The 21,751-nt window shown below is 41.1% G+C and overlaps 1 protein-coding gene across 2 annotated transcripts; it reads right to left on the bottom strand.

The window, feature by feature from the left end:
* Nucleotides 1-6,580: 6,580 nt before the first annotated feature.
* LOC102234163 (chondroitin sulfate proteoglycan 5-like) lies at nt 6,581-18,736 on the bottom strand. Of its 2 annotated transcripts, none has more exons than XM_023345340.1 (5): nt 18,129-18,736; nt 12,386-13,154; nt 10,519-10,707; nt 10,253-10,331; nt 6,581-7,572 (listed from the first exon to the last, which is right to left on the bottom strand). In XM_023345340.1, the coding sequence occupies exons 1-5, from the start codon at nt 18,211-18,213 to the stop codon at nt 7,384-7,386; spliced, it is 1,311 nt and encodes a 436-aa protein (XP_023201108.1). In that variant the 5' UTR covers nt 18,214-18,736; the 3' UTR covers nt 6,581-7,383. The 2 variants fall into 2 exon arrangements, with proteins under 2 accessions (XP_023201108.1, XP_014331601.2); XM_014476115.2 differs by having other exon boundaries at nt 10,169-10,331; nt 18,129-18,734.
* Between the last annotated feature and the right edge of the window lie 3,015 nt (nt 18,737-21,751).

Below are 21,751 nucleotides of genomic sequence, written 5' to 3'. Positions count from 1 at the left end.
TTTAAACACACCGGGGATCATCAAAGATCGCCCAGATATCTATGTGATAACAAAATCTATTATCACTGCATCATGTTGAATCAGCACACGTTACCTCAGTCCACACAGAGGGAATGCTAATGAGGATGCAGATCAGTGGTTTCAAAGTGCCTGAGGGTTATGTTATATTCTTCCGCCAAAGGAGTGCAAGCTCAAACTGTGGAGTAACACCGCCACTGAGAGGTTCCTGTGAAAGCTGCACAGACAGAGCGACGGAGCGGGAGGGCGGGTCGCGCGAGGTAACATCACAAAGGACTAGGCTGTATGGAAATGGTGTAAGGTTCTGCAGTCATTAAGCTAATAATTAATTTGGAGTTCATCTTTAGAATAACTAAACTCTTAGGTGATTTCGCTCCAAAAAACAACTGATGGATTTGTGAACAACAATGTTGCTGCTCCAATATTTCATCAGATCCTCTCAGTGAGACATGAAAGCATTGCAAAGTTTTATTTAGTTTTTTTTTTTTTTTTTTTTTTGTAAACGGTCATGGTGCAAGCATGCTGTAACGCAGTGAATGGTAACAGCTGATTTAAAACACACTAAGAGGCTCAAGATCACTCCTTAGCTGCACTCTGCAGATCACTCCTTAGCTGCACTAAGGAGTGATCTGCAGAGAATCAGCAGACTGACTTCCAAATGCACATCAGGCAGATTGGACACTTGAAACGGGATATTCCTCTGAGGAGTTTGATTTAAAACGTTCCAAAATGTTGGCGTTACATTAATCAATCAATTAATTTTATTTATTTATTTTTTTTCTCTTCTTGCATCTTTTTATTTTCTTTACTTGAACATGTCCTCTTGCATTTTCTCATTTCAAGACACAACTTTCTTGTCCACCTTTATAATGAGGGGAAATTTTGCAAAGCCTCATGAGGTCAACAAAACAAGCCATGAGTCCCCCCCCCTCCCCCTAAAAGCTCAAGCAGGATGATCAAGAGCTAAATCTCAACAGCTAGACTAAAACCATGTCAACGTCTTTCCTTTAGCAGACTGAAGAGACTGAGAACAGCTACTGTATGGAAAATGTTGCCTTGTGCAAAAGGTTATGTGCACTGTCAGAAGGTCCGACTCAGACTTGAACTCAAATCACTTGTTTCAAAGGTCAGAGTGCAAACCATTACACCATACAACTAATTCAGACCAGCGACTTGCCGTCACTCCTCCTAATTTGTGTAATAACTTACCCTTCACCGTTAGATCTGCCAATAGTCTTGAACACTTTATTTAAGCCTTGACTTTGTAATCTACTTGTACTGTCTGTTTAATCTGTTGTGTTTTATTCTTATATGGGTTTTTTTCTGTGGTCTTAAGAATACTGTGCAGCACTTTGGTGCACTTAATAGCTGTTCTTGAAGTGCTTTATAAATAAATTGACACTGACATACATGACAAAGTGATTGAAGATTTGAAGCAGCCTTGATTTATTAATAGTTTTCAAGCATAATTATAGCAATGATAAAGACATGTAAAATACTCTGCTGGTGTATTTTGACATCTAATTAATCAGTTTTAATGTGGCTCTGCATTGCCAGACTAAAGCGCAAAGCTGCAGGCTGAACGAGTGCAGCTTTGACCCCCAGAGGGAGGTCAAAGCTTACTTTTTTACAGAGTCTGTGAACTTCAGAGCATTTCATATGACTGTCCTTCTGTCAGGCCAATATTGACTGGCTTTTACATGGTTTCTGATAGATTAAAAAAAAAGATGTTCCGAAAGATTTACCAGTGACTGTCACTGCAAACTTTTATTTATTTTTTTTTTGACGAAATACTGCAGTTAGCTGTTTGGTCACAACACATAAAAATAGATAACTACTGTAATTTCTCCACTAATGTGTGAGGAAAATGATACAATTAACATTGTTTGTCCTCGCAAATGTTGTTTTCCACCATCTGGGGCTGGCACATCAGCTGATAGGATAAAAGATTTGAAATCATTTTTGTGCTATTGCCCTTTTGTGGGCTTTTAATCCCTACGTTTTCTGACCCCTCTTCTCATTTTGTTTGTTTGTCTTGTCTCATTTAATCTTCTTGGTGTCGATGTGATCTTTATGTCACCTGTGGTTGATCCCAGTTTGCTTCCAGATCTCTAATTATGGTGCCTTTAGCAAAGTGTCTAAATCACATTGTCCATCCTGCTTCCAGGAATCCAGTGCTTATGCAATAAAACATCCATGTCTATTCTACTCAGGCCTTTTCTGTCAGAGAAAGTGCTTTTTGAATTGTGAATGTGCGTGATTAAGTCAGAATTTGAGTTTCACCTCTTTCATGAAATTACTGAAATGTAACCTTTTCAATGAGATTCTAATGTAGCAAAATCAAACCGTCTTATTTAAAAAAAAAACGCTAGCAAAAGATTTACCTGATGGAAACCAAATTTAAGGTACAACAGAATTACTAAGCCTTCTGTCGCAATGCCTACATTGTCCACAGGGTGGAAGCAGAGGTCTTCAGATCGTCAGCTCTGCCTTTTCTCTTGTCTGAATAAAACAACACAACGGCTTGATGTTCTCTCTTTATTATTTATTTAAGATTAGAAACACAAAAACAAAATTTTTAGCAAAAGATTCATATAAAACAATGATAACAGTATTAAGTTTTTCTGAGCTACGCCCTCAGTTTCTGCTGACGTTGGCACCGCGCTATATACGGGAGTTGTATCTGAGGTGTCTTAAACCTGAGTTTAGGAAGCTTGTTATTTACATCAAAGATAATATCTGAGGCTGCAGTGACAACAGAATGATTTGTAGTTTTGTGCATCCATGAATTCTAGCACTTCTAGCTCCGGTCCGGTGGACCTGGTGCGGCCCGTTTTCCTCTGAGTAATAAAATGTGTGGGTTGAGAGCGCACAGATGGGTATGAGAAAACATCTACAAAAAGCTAGTACAAAACTGGACCACACGGATTGGATTAAGACATATTTTTGTGTGTTTGGATGTGCAGTTGTTGGGGGTTGGGCAGAGGAAACATTTGGTCAGGAGAGAGGCGGCAGGGAGCGGGTGCTGACTGCGCTGCACTTTGCTCTGGATGGTGATGGAGGCAGCTGGGTGAGATGAGGTGAAGAGGGAGATGAGTGAATGGGTCCGCTCTGGTGGTCTCTCCACCTCGCAGAGCGCTCCGAGTTGGGAGCTCCACCTCGGGGGCTGCGCTGCTGAGGAGGGGTAGCGGAGAGGCCTGGAAGACATTTCTGTTGGGAGGAAGCGTGGGGGGAATTAGGGTGACAGGCGGGGGAGGAATAACACCCAGGTGCTGGGTGACGACTGGGCGACGGGTGGCGACCAGATAAGGAGTGACGGCTGGGTGAGGAGTGCCTCCCCGATACGGCACCCGTGGTGACTTTAGGTGATTTGGGTGTTTTGGGAGATTTAGGAACGGGTTGAGAGACGGGGGAGTTAGAGGGAGCTCCTTGGCTGTGAGAGGTGGAGTCTCCATTGTTGGCAACTTTGTAAAGGAAGACATCATACTGAAGTGGTGGGCTGACCTCCTGGTGCAGCTTGGCCTCTTTGGGTAGTAGCACTTCCAGGCCAATGGTGACTCCATCCTGATGAGGAAATATGATAAGGAAAAAAAATAGGATGCAACAATGTAGGGAAAGTAAAAAAAAAAAAAAAAAAAAAAAAGATAAAATAAGGACTAAAACAAACAAAAAAAAAACAGGGGTGGATTGATCATGTGACACAGTTCCTTAGTGCAGAACTAAAAAGAGAAAAGATGGAGGACTGAATGTAATTGTGTAATTTTAAATCAGTAAAGTTTGGCTGAGAAGAATCAGAACTCCGTGAAGAGCAAGTGATGCCAGGGAAAAGCTAAGTTTTATTTCTAAAAACTACTGTGTGACTGCGAGGTGAACGGCAACAGCCTCCTTGCACACTATCAGCTTTAAGTGATGTTTCCCTTCAGAATTTCATTGGCTAAATTTTGAAAGCAACACTTAAGATTTCTTTAAGCCAAACAGTTAATAAGTGGGAATTTGGAAGTTATATATCATATATCCATAAATGAATCCTAATATACAGGAGTTTGAACTGCAAGTATTACTTAAGCATACCACCAGATGGCAACATGGATGAATCAGAGGAGATTATAACCTGGTAACAAACACCATCACCTAGGCTGGGAAGTAGATACACAGGATGATTCAAGAATAGAATTAATATTATTTCTGTCACTAACACCATGTCACTAACATGGTGTTCCTTAGGCTTTTATAAAATAAAGAAAACCTTCTTACCAAGGCTAGAAAATAATGTTTAATTGACAATCATATTTTATGATGTTTCCTACATTAGATGGGATTTTGCATCTTCTAGTAAGTTCTATTAATCCAGAACGGATTTATCAAAATGAGGTGGAAATGCTGCTGTAGATAAATAGCTTGAATTTCACAGAGGAGGTTGTTTTGTGCTTAAGCAGGACACCCATTATCTAATATTGCAGGTTTACTACAGAACAAAACAAATCATTAGACCTTCCGATGACTCAAATCAAGGTTTCTCTATTTAGCATTAAGAAAGGAACACACATTAGCACTGTTAGCACACTTTGATTGAAATGTGCTAACAGAGGATTAAATAAGCATACGCAGTTCTGGTTAGAAGTTTGACATACATGACTTTTTTAGGAAGTAGTTATACAACAAACAGCTTCAATGATTCTTAAGATCAATAATATTGTTCCAACCTGCTAAAATAAGTAGTAGTAGGCTGCAGAGAAACTGCATGATTTCTATACCCATCAACAAGCTTTTGGCAGAATTCTTGCTGGATTCTTCCAGACTGAACTGGAGACTCAACAGTGAAGCTGTCTAAAAGAAAGGACGGAGCAGACTGGACTTCTTGAGGAAGATCCTTCAGTGTTTGCAGCAAGATGCTGCATACCTTGTATAAGTCTTTTGTCGAGAGTGTTATGTCTTCTGCCATCATCTGTTGGGGAAGCAGCATCGGAGCCAGGGACCTAAAAAGGTCCAGTAATCTGATGAAGAAGGTTGGTTCTGTTCTGAGGACTACTGTGGAACCTCTGGAGATGATGATGATGCAAAGAGGGATTTTATATAAAATCAAGAAAATTGTTGGCAACCTTGGACATCCTCTGCATGACAATGTCATACAAAGACAGTGTCTTTATTCAGAGGCTTCTTCAAATTTGCTGTAATACAGACCGCTACAGGAGATCCTTCCTGTCCACAGAATCAACAACATCTCTTTAAATTACCTTGAATAATATGAGCTACAACTTTTATTGTCCTTTGGGATTAGCAAAGTATTTATGCATTTGAATGTGTGTTTGGTATCAGCTATTGTTTGGCTTAAATATCCAACTGACTCCATGTCTCTGCTCTCTAACCATTAATTCAAGATGAAGTTGAATAGTTTGGAATTGGTCTTTAATTATTACATTCACTTTGCGCAATGTGTGAATAGCACCATCCCACCCATACCATAATACTGCACCGCCACGCATTACTGTACTGTGTTTTATGCTATGAAAGCTTCACATTGGCCAAATATCTCACTCTTTGTCTTTGTGCTTTCTCAAAAAAATAAAATAAATAAATAAATAAATAAATAAATAAATAAATAAATAAATAAACAATTTGGTTTTCACATGTGGGAAGCTCGAAGTTTCAGTCAAACCTGAAAGTGCTGATAATGGAAAAAGAGGTTGTTACTTGGTTTGCTCTCTTAAGCTCAATGTTGATATAAAGTCACTTCGCTGTAGACTAATATAAAACATCTGGAATAGTTAATTGGCAGGCTATACTTAAAAACCCAACTTGCTGCCAATTCTGTCAATGAGAGCGCCATAAGTCTTTTGTGGGGAGTGCAATCTCTCCTGCCATCATTTGCTGGAGTTAAAGCATTAGAGTCAGTGACTTAAAGAGGGCTAAACAAGCTGATAAAGAGAGAGTGGTTCTGTTCTGTGGAACATCTGCCGCTTATTGTGCAAAGAGGAAATCTTGATAAAAATAAAGAACATTACTGATGACCCCAGAAATCCTCTTCATAAAGCTGTTATATGAAAGCACATTGTCTTCAGTCAGAGTCTTCAGTCAGAACCTCTGTAATATGGACCTCTACAGGCCAAAACAAAACATTGAAGCCGTTTGTTGTGTGATCATTCGGCTTTGGAAAAGTATTCAGATGCATCACTACCAGCCCCAAATTAACCAAACCTTTATGCCCATTATGAAAGCGTGCAATCTTCTGACTGAAACTGCAGTTTATAGTTAGGAATGTAAAGAAAGAAGAGGAAAGGTTTTCATGGGAGTTCCTAATAGAGTCACACTCTAGGAGCTGTCCACGGTTCTGAATAGGTTCACACTCACTATTGTATTTCTGCTGCGTAATCTGTGAGGAGCAGCCTACTGCAGCATAAAAGTAGGGTCAGCCATGCATTCAGTCATTATTTGGTTTGGCAGTACTAAGCTTCATTGTGTGCAGACAAGCAGAAAAAGAAAAAGGAGAAAAGAGCAAAAGAGGAAGGCAGCGTCTGGGGCCGGGGGAGGTGGAGCTTATAGCAACACACGGGGACAAGCTGGGTAAAATTAAAAAGATTTATTCCAACAACTGTGAACTGTAACCCTCCATGAATAGCCAAAAAGGTAGAAAAGAATATCAAGTACATTAAAGATAGCAAAACACATTGAAAACCAAGACACAGCGCTTGTAATATATGCATATAGATTCAAATATCAACTCTAAGCAATTACTTTATCCTCAGGTAATCTAGACATATCAACTTATTTTAGCAATGCTGAACATTAATAGTTTGCAAATACAGATTCACTTTATTTCCACACATTTTCTTCTTCTTCTTTTTTTTTCAAATTGTACGTTTTTCAGACACATTTTCGCTGATAACATCAATGCATGCGGGCAGAGAGACACAGTTAGGTGGGGGAAAGGCTGAGGCAGAGGGGGAAAGGCAGAGAGAGGGGAAGCTCAGGGAAACAGGAGAAAAGACAATGCAGAAGTTCATTGGTCAAAAGACCAAGGCAAAGCATCAGTAGAGAGAACAGTCAGTCAGTAGTTGGTCCGAGCCAGAGATTTTAGTCCAGCATTAAAGGCAGATAGAAGGAGAAAAGGAGGCGGCGGCGCCACTGTGTAATCGATGTGAGCATGGCAGCCTCGTAAACAGAACTATTGTGCTTCTCGCGTTGGAACTATAAATATGTGTTGTGCTCACTTTTAACTTTAGATCTTATTAGTTCCTTTTAGAAAATCTTACTTAGCAAGGTGTAAACTTTTATTTTATTTTATTTTTTCTTCCAAAAACCTCTGTGTGTGCACTGTAAAATATTTTGGTCTGATTCAACCGCTGCACACTTGATCAGGCGCTGATGTTACACCAGGTTGTTCTGGAGCATGTTTACCTCTGTGTTTTCCTCCGTGTTGTTGGGGGTGTGGCCGTGGACGACAGAGGCAGGGCGGTTGTTCTCATGCTTGGGGGAGTGGGAGTTCAGGATGTTCATAGACCCCTCCTCTTTAGGCTGGGGGGATTTGGCTTGGTTCTCCTTCTTCTGCGGCTCATCCTGCAGAGAGAGTCAATTCCTGTTCAGCTATGAATGAGATGTGGCAAATAAAATGACGCTTAATTCAACAGACAAATACTTTCTCGTGCAAAACGAGAGATGTCCGTGTGTAATAAAACCTGCACGTCTCACCAAGACCAAACAGAGCAATTTACAGGGGTATAGCTGAGGTCTTGTTTACTTTGCAGAATAATTTTATCTCCTAGAAATTTATGAAAAGTGACTGCTTCTAACTGAACTAAAAGTAAAACGTTGACAAAAACAGTCTAGTAATGTCTGTAGAAATGGAAATGGAGACTAGAAAGCAAGTTCCCATAACACATGCAGATTTTAATGTCTCCACAATTTGGTGCATTTTAGAATCAACGTTAAATTGCTTTTATTGGTCTTCAAAACTATAGATATTTGCATTTTAAACTGTTTAACAATTTTTATTTTATTCTAGACCACCCGGGAGCTTTCTACCAGAAAGGGGAAATGACCAGGAAGTGAAAGCCATCAATGTTATGCAGCAGAACAACACCAGTTCAAGAGACAGAATTGATTAGGAGTGGCCTAAACACTGGAACTTATTGCAAATGCCTCATTCAGCTTTTCATTATGTGAAAACTGTTTTTTCATTCTCTCTGATTTTTATTCTTTTGTGTGTGTGTGCGTGACAGAAGATATGTTTGATGATCTGAAACATTTAAGTGTGGCTTTATAAAATGTTTTTATAGTAGGCTTTCAGCAAGCGCCAGTATTTGGATAGGAGAATGTGTTGATTTTTAGGTTCAAGATAAGTTTCATGACCACGTCAACAAGCGACGGAGGAGAGGCTTGAGGAAAGGAACCACCGCAAGCAATTATGAAGAGTTGTTGGACTGAGTAAATATAATTACTGGCAACTTATCTTCTGCATTTACATTGGATGAAGAAAAATGTTTAATGGAGAGTGGGAGCTCAAAAGAGGTTTATATGATATCTTTAAAAGTTATCATGTGGGCTGACACAGTACCTTCTTATGTAATGCCTCTGGTTTATAAAAACTACCCATTAGTTTTATGACATTTCCGAAAATGCAGTCCAGACTATGAGCTTGCCGTGGCTTTTTAGCCTCTAGCCCTGACATTTAGAGCATCCGGTAGTCACGGAAACTCATCTATAATCGCTGCAGGGAAGCGTTAACAGAGCTGAAAGCACAGACTAAGGTTGAAAAAAAGAAAAGTCACAATTGTTCGCTTAGGTTTTTTCACTGCAGGTGCAGGACTTATCAAAAATAAATAAATAAATCCATCAGTGTTTAAATTCCAACATTTGAGTTAAGCAGACTTTATTATCAGTCAAAGAGATGTGGCTGTGTTGTTTGGGTGTTTATGCATTTGTTTATGTGTCCGTGTGTAAATGTTCAAGCGTGTCATTTATTGGAGTGTCATGGACATTTGAAGGTCAACGTCACAGCAGGCAGTAAATAGGGCACCATTGATCGGTCACGCTTAACTGCTACTGGACACAACTCACTAAGTACGCCTTAGCATGACAGATGAAAGGTTTTAAAAGTTGAAAGCTTTATTTCTACTCTGGGTCATACAGAACACCGATCTTTGCTGGTATCTGTAGACTGAGTGAAACGATCTTATACGTACCCAACTGCGCTGTTTTGCATGAACAACAAAGATTTGTGCACTCAAAGCAGACAATAAGCCCCCCCCTTAGTCCCTCCATTGAGACAGTAATTAATGGGCTGTCATTTGCACCTATTTATGTGCTGCTACAGAGCAGTTTGGTACATAACATCATAGAAGCCCTAAATATGTTTCAGAAAAGATATAGAGAAGAGCTGCACAAGGAGCTAAAATGGCTGCATGTGCTGTGTTGAGGGAAATGGAGGCGCTCTTGCCTCGCCGAGCACCTCGGGAAGCTGTAGAGACACGGGTGAGAAAGGAAACAAATGAGGCAGCCTAGTGTTTAATCATACTGCAGAGGCCACTGCAGAACACATGTGAACAAATGCCTGCCTCGCGAGAGCTCGGCCATTTGTCATTTCACCTGGTGCGTGCATCGGATTGGATTCAGGAGAGAAATGTTGGAAGTAAGGTTTTCAGCAAAATTGACAGCTAGTAATTGCACAGTGGGTGGGCTTCCAACAAGGATAGGGAGGGGAGGGGAGGCAACGCAGACTTCTCCACTGGGCTTACCTGGAGGTGGTTATAAGGCTTTCTGTGGCCATACTCCCAGGGATTGCTGGTTGTTGATGGCCTCTGAGAGGTGATTGGTGGGTGTGAAAATGGTTAAACACAAGCATGCTACACAAACTATCTGCAAGTGAACATCCTAATGACAATCTTCTGATTTAGCTGACGGTTTGGAGTTAAACTGACAGATGGCAAAATTTCTCTCTCTCTCACACACACACACACACACACACGCATACATGCACATGGCAGCAGAACAAGACAGATTCATAGCATAGAGCAAATTGTTTAAGCTGGCTTGGGGGCATAGGAGAGAACATAATAAGGAAGAAGCGAGAACAAAAGGTAAAGTTAAAGAGAGACAGACTGTAAATACTGAAAACAAAGGGACAAGAGCAAACAGGAGGAGAGTGGAGGCATACCTGACAGATAATGTTGTCATAGTACGCCAGGTTGTGAGTATGAGCTTGGGGGGCAGGCGGAGGGGTGTCACACAGTTTCCTTACATTTGGCTGCGACCCGTCAGCTGTTGTCGAAACCGAGAGGCCGTCCGTCTGTGGCTCGCTGCTCTGGGGGCGGTACTTACTGCGGGAACGCAATGAGGGACACAGGCGTGATATAAATATTTACAGAAGTGGGTTTTTGTTTCTCCCTTCGCTGCAATATGAGTCACAGTAAAAAGAAAATTGAACAACACTGTGGAATGCAAAGGGGGATCGAGCACACACACACACACACACACACACAAACACACGCACACACACACACACACCTGCGTTTGCGAAGGCGCATGTTCTCGTTTTTGAGGCGGTATAGGCTCTTGGCGAAGAACACGATGATCATGAAGAGCAGGAGGAAGACGAAACAGGCCACGGCCACCACAACGCACAGCACCTGGAACTCTGTGACGGCCCATTCACAGCGCAGGCCTTTATTCCAGATGTAGTCCTGTATGTTACACCTGGACACAAAGGGATGGAGGGAAGAACAAATATGATACACAAAGCAGACAATAAGCCCCACTTAGTACTAAATGCTAAATTAGCCTTGTAAATACTATCACCACTTTGACCTTGTAGATAATGACACCTGCTGTCATTGAGTCAGTATTCAAAGGCTATGAGCTCATGGCATTGGCAGATTTAAAGTGTATGTGTATTCAAACCACACAGACTTTTATATATTAATGTTGTGGCGTTACAACAACAAACATTAACATTTTCATCAAGATTTTTAAACAGCACCTCGTAGAGAGTAATTATACAGTTGAAGGAAAATAACAGTTTTTGGCTTTGCCTCTTTATTACAAGATCAGAGTATCTTAAAGCATATGTTCTATTTTTCCGTTAATCTGTTCTGCCTGTGCGACTGACTGAAAACATCCCAATCATTTTTGAACATATGTAAGTCAATATATGTCAGTATTTACCTCCATCTATTTTTCCACCATCAAATTTGACTTATTTTGCTGTTCCTGCTTCAGGAAAACAGCAGATTGGCGGTGCCACCACCATGTTTCATGTTGTTCAGAATGGTGTGCGGTGCCAGTTTTTCCAACAGACCTCTGAGGCCTTCGCTCATCTGCTAGATTCATAGTGGAATAGAAGTGGACCAAAATCAAGAGGTTGCACTGGTTTTCTTTAATAGTGAAGGGCGTCTGAAAACAGTAAACAGTACACTGTTTTGATCACCACCCTTACAAATCAGAATTATGCGATGCTTCCTACCTATCAAATTAAATCCTCATAAAATATATAAAATTTTGACGCAATGTGATCAAATCTGGAAGAACTCAAGTGGTACAGATACTTTTGCAAGGTAGACTGCAAGATGTGCAACATTTTTAAAACAGGAGTGCATAAACAACAGTACTTGCAACAATAGTACTTGCACATTATGTGGTGCAACCTGGAGGCTGTCCAGCAAGCAGCCTTGCTTCTAATAAGATCAAAGGATCAGAGCATGTGCATGCATACATGCTTGTATTTTAGCCTTAACCTGTTCTACCTGTGCAACTGACAGCACATATATGTATAAGGTGCCAGTGTACGTATGTATTTGGGCATATGCTTCAGATCATGCATAGGACAGGATGAGCAACAGTTTGTCTCCAAGCTGACGGTCAAACTGCAGATGGGGCAGATGGTTGCAACATGATGCGTCCGGTCTTCGTTGTGTGTTGGCATTGTGCATGCGAGGATACTGTGTGTGTGTGTAGGCTTGTGCATTTTTCTGTTGTCATTTTCCTCACACTTCTTTGAGCAGGCAACTGCCATGTGCTCTCTACATCTCTTACCTCAAAAAACAGAGCTAATCCATTGGGGACCCTGCTGTGATCTTGACGAACCCACATGACACATTAAGCCAGCCTTCTGTCTGTGTGCATGCGTGTGGGTGTGTGTAGGCGTGGGTGTGTTTGTGTGTGTTTGTGTGCTTGCATGTAGTTCCCTTAATCTTTCCTTTTGTGTCAGAGGACAAAACATTTGGGAATGATTGCCATAAGCCAAATTAATAAGGGGAATGTTTTTTATCCAAATCAGAGCGGCCAGTTATCAGCCTCATGGCAATGCTGTGCTTGCAATACGCTAAACAAAAAGCGACAAAATGAAGTTGACCTGAAGCCTTATCACGTTTCTCACCTGCAGAAGGCACCCATTCCTGCCACCACGGTGCACACCCCTCCGTTGAAGCAAAAGTTTTGTTCAATGTCGCACTGAGACACACAAACTCCTGGTCCGGACAGCACAAAGCCCAGCCTGCAGCCATCTGCACCCACAGCCCCACCTACACCCATTCCGTTGTTGTTGTCTGGTCCCTGCATAGGAGGAGCTGGCAAAGATGACCCACCACTGGTGTTTGGCCTTGAGTTTTTGCGGATCACCGGAGAACCTGCCAGGAGCGGATTCTCATCCTCCATGTCAGGTGGAGGTGAAGGGGTGGGTTCGGGTTCTGGGGTCGTGTCTACTGCTGAGACGTCGTTGTCAGAAGACAGGTAGTCGTAGTATTCAGTCAGGGAATATTTATTAGGTTCTCCACCTCTCTGCTTTTGAGCTTTGGGGGTTTTTGCCCAATCCAGAGTGACGTCGGCGGGCACAACATCTGGCGCCGGACTGTGAAACGCCACCGTGATAACGTCATCAGATAACGGGTTCCCGGGATGGTCTGGCCCCGCCCCTCCGGCTGTAAACTCCTCCCCGTGTTGGTCCTCCTCTACAAAATCCAAGTAGTGGCGTTTGTGAGAATGGTGATGCCTGGTGGAGCTGAGTGGGAGTCGGGCACCGATTCCTGCTCCGATCAGGTGCTCTCTCTCTGCTGAGTCATCACTGAGAACCATCCTGGTGTCCAAGGCCTCTTTGTGGACGGATGAGTGGTTGTGGTGAGGATGACGTCTGGCCAGCGAATGCCGCCCTGTCAATCAGAAACAGCAAGGAATATTTTTTACTGCAAAGATTATTAGTATTGTGATTCCTTATTCTTGCACAAGCAAAACAAAACTCTGAGCTCTTGGTAGTCATGATAGTTTATATCTGCCGTAGGCTTGACAATGCAAGGAGTTTGCTTTAGCGCCTCGTGTCTGATGAAAGCTGTTATCTTGCAGAAACTCCCAAAGACAATCCATTTTGTGTTTTGGTCAGAAGCCACTGAATCTTTCTTTGAAATCTTCTGGTATTTCAAAGAGTTTGATGAAATTTTCCACAGATCACGGAATCATTGATTCTATGCCATTCGTAACCATGGTGATATAGAGCTTTTTCACATCTTCTTTCTTTCTTTCACATTACACCTACCTGAGATGGTTGTTGCTTCAAAGGTCAATTCTTGCCTGGCCAGATATCAAAGCCTCAAGCACACATGTCCAGTTAAAACCCCTGGTAGCATTTGGCAAACTTAGCCAACTCACTTCATTCACATTAGTGAGAGTAGGACAAGTCATAGCTTCTACTAGTTGCCATGGAGACTTAGTCGCCTCAAAATCTTATTCTGGTGGTAAGACAAGCCCAGTTCTCTCCTATTTGTTCTCTCTTATTTGTCACAGTTGCCACAGTTATTTTTTCTTGATCAAAATAATGAGATGTATAAAAGTAGCTATTTTAATATAGGCCACAACTCTGCTAGAATGTAATGCTTCTTTTTCTTTTATATTTTTGATCATGGACTTAGAGATAAAGCATATTAATACCCAATGGTAGCTGGGTAGAAACCACTCCCTTATTCTATGCTTTGCAGGAGAATTGAATGGAATCATGTAGTAAGGTAATGGCCAGGCAAAAGTGAAAGTCCATCATGAATCAAAAATGTTGTCTTAAATTACACTTATATTTATTTTATAAGAATTGTTTGGGATGCTAATAAGAGTTATTCTTGTATTTCTGCTTAAAAACCCTAATTTATTAGCTTCTTAACATGGCATTTCTAAAAGGTGGATTATTGTTCAGTGTAGATACTGTATACTATTCCTTTTAACATACTTTATGCCAGGGGTGGCAGGTACTGCTGCTGCATCTGCATTATGACAAGATCACATATACAACCTGACACTCAAGCTGACAATTCAGAATAAAATCAATGACTGAGTTTAACAGTCGCTGTCAGCATGACTGTGAGAGGGCGTGCTTTGAGTTATGCTGTTGTTATCTTGCATCTTACCTAAAGGCAAATTGAGAATTCCCAGGTTTCCAACTCTGCTTTGTGCATAAGTAATGTTAGTGTCTCTTTACACCACTCAGAGGAAATGTCTGAAAGTTTTCCCAGGCTCATTTCCTAGCAGTATATACCACAATCACACCGTCACCTTTGATAAATCTGTAGTTTTCTTAATGAGAGATGCATACTAAAAAACTGGAAATATCTCATAGGAATCAAATAAGATCTTTATAGAAATAAAAGCAAAAGTTGAAGATGGAAGTGTGCATGTGGTGATACAGGATTTGTTACAGTAAATGACTGACAAACGTTCTCGGGTGACTGAGACTTGTTGAGGATTAAATCAGGATTTAGAGCTGTGGGTTAGAGACTGACTGGTCAGGCTCATCTGCACTTTGCAATCTGGGGAGAAGCACTCAGACAACAGGGGTACAAATACCCAATGAAGTAAAAGATCTTGATATTTCATGGTAACAGCACTCAAATTACATTTAAGTGTAAAAATCTACAAAAACTTTCTAAGAGACATCTACTGATGTAGTAGGGCATATTAAAATTTTGTCACATCGCCCCTTGGCTAGTGGCTTGTTGTGTAAAAAAGCCATATAAGTGGCCTGTAAGACTAGAAAAGTGTTTTTTAAGTACCAGCCATTAACGTCTTTTTTTTCTAGGAATACTTTTATATGTTCCCACAGTGGTCTGTCATTTCTTTTCACTTTTCTTTTGGCCTATAGCTACAGATACAGCTAAACCTAGCCAAAAGGTTTGCTGGATGGTTTGTCTTCCAATGCCACCCTCAAATTCCTCGGTTCAAAAAGAGGTGGCACCTTTCAATACATGGCTCTTTATTCAGACCTCAAACAAAAACCATCCGAACGTGCCTCGAGTCACGAAGACCAGTGGCGGCTGAGAAGCCATGAGATTCACCTCACTCGCACACACTCGTGGAGCACAGTTGCCATGGTGAGATGTAAAGAGGTGCTGTGTTGAAAGGAGGAGCAGGGCGAGGGAATTGCAGTGGAAACAGAGAATCCAGTGTTAGTGCTCTTTCTCTTCCCTGATTTTCAATCAACTGCTCAGCCAGTCGGTAGGTGCTGGATGCCAGCTCCATCTCTGGGAAAAGAAGGATTTGGAATGAATCTGAAAACTTATGGTTTTTTTCTTCTCTTTTGTAGGAAGAGACATTCCCCGCCGACTCAAACTGGCTGCAGCCGATTCAGCTCTCACTTAAGGGCTCAATCTGCCAATTTGCTCTGTTGAGACTTAGGCGAAGCTGCATCCTGTTAGCGGCTGGAAGTCTTTGTAGAGAGTCCAAGAGTAAAAGGGGAACATGAGGAGATTACAAGATGCTCCAACTGAACGCACAACTCTCTGCTTTTGCTATGTGACATCTGCTTTTTCCAGGCTGTGATTTGTGCTTTTAACTGACAGTCAGCTTGCAACCTCTGGCACTGCATTGAGCAAGTCACCATGGTAACAAGTTCTACCTGAGGTCATTGTTTCGGGGGGAGACTTGAAGGAGTTACACCGATTTTAAACATGGGGGAAAAACATGGTGGTAAAGAGACACAGCTGCAAAGTTGCAAACTAAAAACGCCAAAATATTCAAGATGGGTGAAAAGACTCAAATTAAAAATTGAGAATGCAATCATAATTTATTCAGCATTTTTGTTTCAGGCATAATAAAATGACTCTATCCATCATCTCTTGTGGATTTCTCGCTGCTTGTTAAGCTATAAATACCATCCTGACCTCACCTCCTTCAGTGTGTTTTGGTGTGAAAGATGGAGACAAGCTGATCTATTCTGACATATCATGAGCTTTCTAGGGCTGCAGGGCAGATGGACCTCACAGTATGTAGTCTCTGAGTTAGTACACACACATTCGCATGACAGTGCACCCAAGAGTCTGGAATCGGTCCACGTCATTTTCCATGACTGCATCAGCAAAAGCCCATTGCTATGCACTTATGGATTTATTAGCCTTTTACCCGATTAGGTCTTTGAAAGGATGTTGATTAATTCCTCACAGAAACATTTCCAAAGGAGCAATTGCAATCATAGAAGCTTAAGCAATTAATTAGGTAAATAGTTAATGAATAGAATAGAATAGAATAGAATAGAATAGAATAATGCATTTGAAGATCATTTGTAGTGTGACAACGCCTACCTATGATTGTTTGCATCTGTGAAAATTACTGCTCAATACAAGCATAATGATGGCTTAAAAGTAATATTTATACAAACCACAATGAAGTTTTGAAATTGTAGACATTTTTAAGACATCAGATGTAAATCCAGGTCTTAGCAGGCCGCAGCACCGAACCATCAGCTAGTTTCAGTTTCCAGGACCAATCAGCTTCACTTTATAATCCTTAGCTTTCACATTGAAATGCTAGACACCCTAAACAAAATTCTAATAGCTAGATAGATAGATAGATAGATAGATAGATAGATAGATAGATAGATAGATAGATAGATAGATAGATAGATAGATAGATAGATAGATAGATAGATAGATAGATAGATAGATTTATATTATAGAAATTTTACCAATAGATAAAACTGTTCCACCAGGCCAGTCAAATTGAAATGATACACCTGACCTCATGGTCCTAATTGATCACATCCCCCTTCCCACGTGGTCGCTGTGCTCTAAATCACAAGAGGGAGGGCTCCAGGCCTGCGTGCCTATTTCCTGGTCAATATGTCACAGCATTAACGCCTGGTTACACATTGAGGCCGAGGGATGCGACGAGGAATGGGAGGCGCGGGGTACAGTCTACGCGTTCCCGCGTGAACCCCAGCGACCCCACGTACGTGCACGAGCCACCCTGTTGCTGGGCAGCAGCGGCGCTCGTTTTTTTTTTGTTTGTTTTTTTTTTTTACGCCCGAAAGATTTTTCTTCCTTTATTTCCAGGAGTCTGCTGGGATTTTTCTGTATATGTTGGAAACGGAAAGACGAAATTAAAAGAAGGAGGGGGGCAGATTGGGCTTGTCCTGTGACCCCCACCCGCCCGCCCCCCTCTAATGTCTGGAGGAATTTACTGCATTTTGCGGCACAATGGGCTTCATGTAGACCGACTACAGAGCACCTAATCCGGCCTTTGTCTGGGGATGAACCGCTTCAACTCTTATCATCTATAAGCATAAATCACTTATAAAGATGGAATTCATTAATTTAATATATTTCAATGTTTTGCTATTTAAACGAGGATTTTGGATTAGAAAAAGAATATAATGGCATAGCCTATATATTATACTACCATGTATGTTTTTCTTTTTATATGCTCTAACTATTCAACAGTGACAATTGCATCTAGCAATGAAGCTTAAACCTATCATTAAGAACCTATAGTATTCTTAACCTATAATTAAGAATACTACAGGGTAAAAAAAAATAGCCAGTGAAACAGAAATGATACACCTGCATGTCCTCCTCCTAATTATACACATCCCTCTTGCTACCTTTAATGAAACGAATTAATGAAATATAATAGCAGTACTGCACTATTACAACATATTAGTAAATCAATGCAAAGCCTGTGTCCATGTGGTTGATGAAAAATAAATATTTAGCTGAACATCTCTATCTGGACATTTTCCACGTTTCATTAAATCCTCGTCCAAGTGCAGGTGTGATTTGATCCACGCACGTGCGCGCTGTCTTGCACAAATGACCGAACTACATTGCCGGGCACACGCGCAGGGTGGGTCTCCGGTGGAGCGGTGGTCTTACCGTTATGTGCACACAGAGGGATGATGAACATGGAGATGGTCAGCAGCACCTGCCAGGTCTCCAGTCGACTGTCTCCACGAGCCATAGTGTGGGTTAGCTTTTCCCTTGACACGCTGATAATAATAATAATTAAAAAAAAGAGATCTGATCTGATCTTGTCCCCTTCTTCACACCGGTCAGATGCGGCCGCAATTAATCCAGATCAAAGCGGATCCTGTCAAAGTTCAAATCTGCTCCGTTTTGGTCATGCCGCCTTCTGCTGGGCTTAACAGCGAGGGGACGGTCCCATTGTCCCCAAGCGGCTGGCCTGTCCCTCTCGCACCTTTTTGCGCGCGCGTTCCTCGTGCTTCGCGGTGCGCCTTTGGGGTTCGGTCGACAGACAGACAGACAGACAGCAGCAGCGCCGCCAGGAGTTGTAGTTGTAGCGTAATGACGCGCGCGACCAACGGAGGGGTCCGTAGACGAGATTTTAATGACACGAGTCTCTCGTGTTTGCTTGCCTGTCTGCCTGTCTGAACGGAACAGCGCGCGCAGAATGGGTTCCGGTGTCAAAGTGCCAGCGTACACACACTCACACACACATCGTCACACACCCACACGGTAAATGCCGTTATGCGGTTCGTGTAGAATGGGAGTGAACGTGGGGATTTACGCGGCGTCTGCTGTCAATTGCACGTCAATATGCTCCATTTTACACCCCAGCTCAGATGCATGAGAGAGCATTATGTGGGCCCCCACTTTGGGTGGCGTTTATGTGTCAGTAGGTTATTGGGTGCATGCCGCCTATAACTGCCAGCAGAAATTGGTGTGTACAGGCGCAGGACTGGATAATCCTCTTTATGTTATGCTATAGACTCGAGACAATGACATCTGCTCCTTAATCACTTTGTCATGCAGGACAGGCTTGAGGTAAATGCGAACTTGATGTCTGCTTAGGGCTCCCTGAATAGCAGGACTTTACGACACACAACACAATGACCAATACACCAGTCAATGGCGGTTTGTGATGTAGGGGATATGGCTGTCTTCCCAGGCTGTTAAAGGAAAAGAAGAAAATTCTGTCAATTGCACCAAAATAATATGCATTGTGTATGCACATGTCAGTCAGTGGGATATCCACCTCTGTGCAAATTTTCTTCTGTTAGTGCAAGAAAATATTACACCGCCACGGTGGCTGACAAAACTGAATCTGGAGTCTGATTCCGGCTTATCATCCAGTGCTACGTTAAAGACCTACTTGGAGGTTTTACTAAATATGATATTTGAACTGCACATGACCATGTCCAGTACAAAATATTTTGCATTTCAACTGATCAAAGCTAAACTGGCTTATTTTACACTGAGAAGAGATTTTCTTGCCTGTGTTCAGAAAAATAAACAGTTTTGTCTGTCGGTTTGTATGTGGGAGTGGGTGTGTGTTTGGGTATGTGTGGGGCAGCAGAACGAAGAAGGAGAGGCATCATGCATGCAAGAACTACTACTAGCTTGAAATTTACAAATACTAAGTAAAACAGCGAAGGAAAAAATTTCTTTATGTATGTAAGCTTTTGCTCTATATCGATGTCAGCTGATATATATTTTATTCAATCACATTTCCTTATCTGTTCCTTTTATCACCCTAAGCGGGTATAATCACAGTTCACTGGCACTAATCCAGCAAACAAGAATAGCCTGCAGAGGGCTGTCATCCCATTCCCCTCCTAAATTGGATTATGTAAGAAACATTATGAAATAATTAGGATTGACTGCATTGATTTCAGTGAATTAGTTGCTCTACCATTTTTATCGGTAATTGAATCTGGAATTGAATTGAGATAAACCACTGCTATACAGAGATATTTGCGTGCATCCTTGGTAAAGATGTGTAACAAAGCCTAAAGATAGATATTTTATTTCTGCTGTATAATCTCACACTTATTTTTTTATTTTTTTTTTTAGAAAAGGCACGCTTTCAGTCTAATACATTCTTTTAGGTGACAAGAAATTTCATGTTAAGAAATAATTGCATTTTATAAACTCCCCGGAAGCACAATTATTAGGACCCGCAACGACTGTTTTAATTTAGATATAGTTTTAGCAGTTTTTTTATTGTTGTGTGCCTTGGCCAGATGAGAGTGTCATGTTTTGCAAAGGTTTATGGCTCAATCATATGAAACACTTAGAGACTCTAATGGCAGTTTAAACGGTTTACTGCCACAAGATGAAAATAACGAGTCTTGATTTTTCACACACAAACGAGGTCAATTCTTGTTTGGAAGCAGGAAGGAAGTATTACTGACACTCAAGTGGTAAATGAAAAGAATTATTTAATTGTTTGCCTGATTTTCTTGTCAGTGTTCAGGCGGCAGAAGACGACTTGAAATGTCGAAATGGCTGAAGTAGGAAATAGTAAGAAGTAAGAGTTGTTTTGTTTTGTTTCTTTTTAGTTGTTGGTAGGTGGCTCGACTGACAATGTGAGGATTGTGGGTAGACAGGCAGATAGGTGTTGGTAAAATATTGGTTTGTTTTCTCCCTTACCTGTGACAGCAAGTACTTCAAGTGAGTAGGTTCAGCATATCCTCTTATTTAGTCTTTGTGTACACGGTGGCTTGAGATTCCATGGCATAACCAGGATGTGGTGAACAAACCGAAGCATGCTCCCAGTCTTCAAAGCCACACGGAAACGCAAGAAATTTACAAATTTACATGAATTTACACTGATGAGATCAACAGGGTAACATATTAACAGGCAATGGGAACTGATGGAGAGGTCTGACTTGCAGGAGGTGCTTATCTCCAAACATCATTGGACAAGAGTCAGGGGTACACTCTGAACTGACCGCTAGAACATCTCAGTAGTACTTGAACATAAAAACTAAATAGATTTTTTTTTTTTTTTTATAGGAAATCACTTTTTTTTTCCTTTTCGGTTATTCTTCTTCCTGTGTTCTGAGTAGAAAGTGTACAAAATATCACAATATTGTCTTTTATTAAACTCTGGTGAAAACTATTTCTCTAAGTGAAACACTCTTGCTCAACTGAACTAATATTGTCATGTTTCAGTATGGTCCAATCAGCCCGTGCTTACACACACAAAGAATTTGCCTTTAGATAGAGGTTTTTGACAAACAATTTGGGTTGTTTGGACTGAAACAAATGACAGGATTTTATGGAAAAACACATTAAAAACATTACCAAATGCTTCTTAATTGGTGGAAGATCTACTGTGTGGATCTGTTTATCCTCTACAGGGGCTGAGAGCGTTGTTGAGGTACATTTTAGCAGTTTTATGGGGCTTCCCAGTCATCAAAACAAAAGCCCACACAAACCTTGTGATGTGAGCTGTAGAGCAGAACACAAAAGAGAGGACCCAGGACTCTGGATGAAGTAGGAAAAATTGTGCAAAGGTGAGTGATTTAAATCTGCTTCAACCTTGTGAAACAGTATTGAAAATATTTATGCCATTATGCTGGCAGAAGGTTGTTGTTCAAATATAAACAGGAGTGGTATGAATAACTTTGATCCTACATAATCACAAATATATAATAAAATATTTTTTTGTTTTCAACTTTAGAAATGTTGTAAAATTAAAAGGTTTCAAGATAGTCTCAGTGACAGATTATACAACTGGGGAAAAAAAAGAT

Source organism: Xiphophorus maculatus, chromosome 13 (assembly GCF_002775205.1).
Source record: "Xiphophorus maculatus strain JP 163 A chromosome 13, X_maculatus-5.0-male, whole genome shotgun sequence".
Classification (NCBI taxonomy): domain Eukaryota; kingdom Metazoa; phylum Chordata; class Actinopteri; order Cyprinodontiformes; family Poeciliidae; genus Xiphophorus; species Xiphophorus maculatus.
The sequence above is the reverse complement of the archived record's forward strand: the minus strand, read 5'-3'. Positions and strand labels throughout refer to the sequence as shown.